The sequence below is a fragment of the Hermetia illucens genome, chromosome 2, assembly GCF_905115235.1.
Source record: "Hermetia illucens chromosome 2, iHerIll2.2.curated.20191125, whole genome shotgun sequence".
Classification (NCBI taxonomy): domain Eukaryota; kingdom Metazoa; phylum Arthropoda; class Insecta; order Diptera; family Stratiomyidae; genus Hermetia; species Hermetia illucens.
The window spans coordinates 80,130,548-80,134,220 of record NC_051850.1 but is presented as its reverse complement, the minus strand read 5'-3'; the positions used below and the strand labels follow the sequence as shown (position 1 = coordinate 80,134,220).

The following is a 3,673-nucleotide window of genomic DNA, read 5'->3' as shown; positions in this document are numbered from 1 at the left end:
GAGATACCGAGCGAACAGCCGGTAACAAGGGACGAGCAGGCAGCTATGGAATGGTATCAGCAGACCACCAGGAGGGACGAGTCTGGCAGATACATTGTTCGGCTCCCGTTTAAGCAAAATGCGGATCCCGGAAAAACCGTGTGCAACTCGCAGCAAAAGGCGTATATTCGTTTCTCGCAATTGGAAAAACGATTGAACAACGACGATGACTTAAGGAATCAATATGTAGCATTCATGGAGGAATACCTTGAGCTAGGCCACATGGTGGAAGTGCCAGTCGCAGATAAGTTTACAAAACAGACATATTACTTGCCTCACCATGCCGTACGCAAGGATGACAGTACCGCCACAAAGCTTCGAGTCGTTTTCAATGCGTCTCAAGCAACACCAGCAGGCAAGTCACTCAACGATATCTTGCTCGTCGGTCCCAACATTCAGAATAGCATCACTCATGTATTGATATGATAGCAGCTGACATAGAAAAGATGTACCGACAGATAAGTATACATCCTCAGGATCAGGACTATCAACGAATCCTGTGGCGAAGTCATCCATCCGAACCGATTAAACATTTTAAGTTAACAACAGTTACATATGGCACGGCTCGTACTTGGCGATGCGCACTTTGCATCAGCTATCGAATGACGAAAGGATGCACCATCCAAAAGCGTGTCGAGCCATTAAAGAAGACTTTTATGTGGATGATGTCCTAACAGGCGGAGATACAATCAAGGAAGCGCAAACCCTACAGCAAGACCTTATCAAAGTGCTACAAAAGGGAGGGTTTAAATTAAGGAAATGGGCAGCAAATCACGATAGTCTGTTGGAGTCAATTCCTGTTTCCGATAGAGAAGCGAACCCACCGTTAAGCATCGACAAGGAAGATCACATCAAGACGCTAGGACTACGATGGCATCCAGCAAGGGATTGCTTCTTCTTCAAGGTTACCTTAGAGGAGATCACAGGTACTGTGCTCACGAAACGACAATTGCTTTCTGAGGTAGCCAAATTATTCGATCCAATGGGATGGTTGCAGCCGTGTATTGTCGTAGGGAAAATAATGATGCAGCAGTTGTGGTTACAACACAGAACCTGGGATGAACCAATCACAGAAGAACTTGATGCGAAATGGCGAAACTTCCGTTCACAGTTGCCGGTTCTCCAGGAAATTACTATTCCAAGGTGGCTACACTGTAGTGATACTGTAACTATTCAAGTCCATGGATTTTGTGACGCCTCAGAAGCAGCATATGCGGCAGTCATCTATGTACGCATTGAGGAACGTGACGGTTCCACAACTGTTCAACTCATAACGTCGAAGTCCAAAGTCGCACCGTTAAAGGTCCAATCGATTCCACGGTTGGAGCTGTGCAGCGCTGCGCTCTTGTGCGACCTGATGTCAACTACGTTAGAAGCCCATGGTTGGAAGGATGTCATTCCCTATTATTGGACAGATTCGATGATCGTACTACAATGGCTCCAAAGTCCAGCAGCTAAATGGAAAGTGTTTATCGCCAATAGAGTCAGCCACATTCATTCCTCCTCCGATTCCAAACAATGGCGACATATAAATAGCAAAGCAAACCCGGCAGATGTCGCATCCCGTGGAATTTTCCATAACTTTTTAAAAAATCATGTACAGTGGTGGAACGGCCCGGACTGGTTAAAGGAACATCAAGACAAATGGCCGAAATCCAGATTCATATGCAACAAAGCAGTCACCAATTTAGAAGTACGACAAAAGGCAGTATGCTTCACAACTATTAAGGCAGAAGAAAAGGAGAATTTAACGCAACGATTCTCATCATTCACGAAACTCGTAAGAGTCATCGCTTACTGCAGAAGATGGAGGTCTAACTCTCACAACCCATTTTTAAAGTCAGATGAGCTCCGACAAGCGGAAACCGCTCTCATTAGGGTGATTCAGCGAGAGGCATTTGCAGATGATATCAGTCTACTCAACACCAACAAACCCTTGGCCAAGACTAGTTCGCTGATTAGGTTAACACCGTTCCTCGATTCAGACCAGATCTTGCGGGTTGGTGGAAGGATACAGCAGAGTGCTGCAAATTTCGATACAAAACACCCTATACTACTACCCCGAGGACATATGGCTAATCTGGTCATAAAACATTACCATCATCTAATGCTGCATGGTCCCGCTCAGCTAGTACACTCGACGATTCGTACGAAGTACTGGATCATTGACGGGCTCACGGCCGTGAAACAATTCGGGAGGAAATGTACCCATTGTTTCAGAATGAACGCCAAACCGAGTCAACAACTGATGGGAATACTGCCTCAGGAACGAGTACGGCCAGGAAAACCTTTTGCTCGGACAGGAATTGATTACGCTGGGCCAATCACAATTAAATGGAGTAACGGTAGAGGGACCAAGACCACCAAAGCATACATAGTTGTGTTCGTATGTCTATCTACAAAGGCTGTACATCTTGAGCTCGCTAGCGATCTAACAGCGAAAACACGCATTGTAGCAATCAGACGGTTCATTGCAAGGAGAGGTATGTGTCACACCTTGATAAGCGACAACGGCACCAATTTTGTAGGGGCTGACAAACTGTTGCGTGAGACGGCACGAAAGATGATTGAGGAAGCACAAGGAAAATTAGCTGTAAACAACATCGACTGGAAGTTTATTCCACCGGGAAGTCCTCACTTTGGAGGGATCTGGGAGGCAGCAGTCAAAAGTATGAAGCGCCATTTGATCAAAACCATCGGTGCGCACTTGTTAAACGTGGAAGAAATGTTCACGCTGCTAGCACAGATCGAAGCATGTATGAACTCGAGGCCTTTGACACCATTGAGCATTGATCCACATGACCTTACCGCTTTGACTCCTGGACACTCCTTGACGGGGGAACATCTGTTTGAACTGCCGGATGGAAATACAGAAGACAATGTTACAAAAAAGTGGCAACTAGTACAAAGGCTCAAACAACAGTTCTGGCATCGATGGAGTTTGGAGTATTTGACACAGTTGCAACAACGAGCAAAGTGGTTTAGTGAGAATCGAAAAATAAACGTGGATGATCTAGTCCTCATTAAATGCGAAAATCAACCGTCTGGCCGATGGCCTCTAGGAAGAATTGTGGCAGTTCATCCTGGAAATGATGGACTAACTAGAGTAGTCACGCTGAAGACCGAAAATAACATAATCAAACGACCTATTTCGAAGATTTGTCCTTTGCCAAACAACGGGGAACGTACAGTAGAGCCAACGATAGCTGACATTGGTATCCACCCAAATCGGCAGAAAAGGAAACAAGAATCCCGGTCTGGGGGAAAGACATCAAAAATGCAAAATGCAAGCACCCTGAACCAGGGATATATGTCGAGCATTTGGGTCAGGTCCGACTAATAAAGGGACAATTCCGGTTAGACGTCAATATCTCTAGTCAAGACATCATGTCTGACCTAGAGCACACTCGACAGATATATCAGAATATGTCCAATATCTGTAAAGAAGGCCTACGATTACACCCAGATATACGGTGTGCGGAGCTTGTGACTCAACTTGAACATGAAGTCAACATAACAATAGACGCTATCAGTCCATGGGTTACAGTGAGGAGTCAACGCGGTCTCCTAGGAAATCTACTGCAAGGAATCTTCGGAGAAAAGACACCATGCCCGCAGCACATCATTCATGTGA

The 3,673-nt window shown here is 45.5% G+C and overlaps 1 protein-coding gene across 1 annotated transcript; it reads left to right on the top strand.

Moving 5' to 3' along the window:
* Window positions 1–616: 616 nt before the first annotated feature.
* On the top strand, window positions 617–3,379 carry LOC119648480. The gene has a single exon (XM_038050243.1). It carries the CDS (start codon window positions 617–619, stop codon window positions 3,377–3,379), a length of 2,763 nt encoding a protein of 920 aa, XP_037906171.1.
* The last annotated feature ends 294 nt before the right edge of the window (window positions 3,380–3,673 follow it).

Coding starts and splice junctions, on each gene's coding strand:
- LOC119648480 (XM_038050243.1), top strand. CDS start 617: ATGCGCACTTTGCATCAGCTATCGAATGACGAAAGGATGCACCATCCA.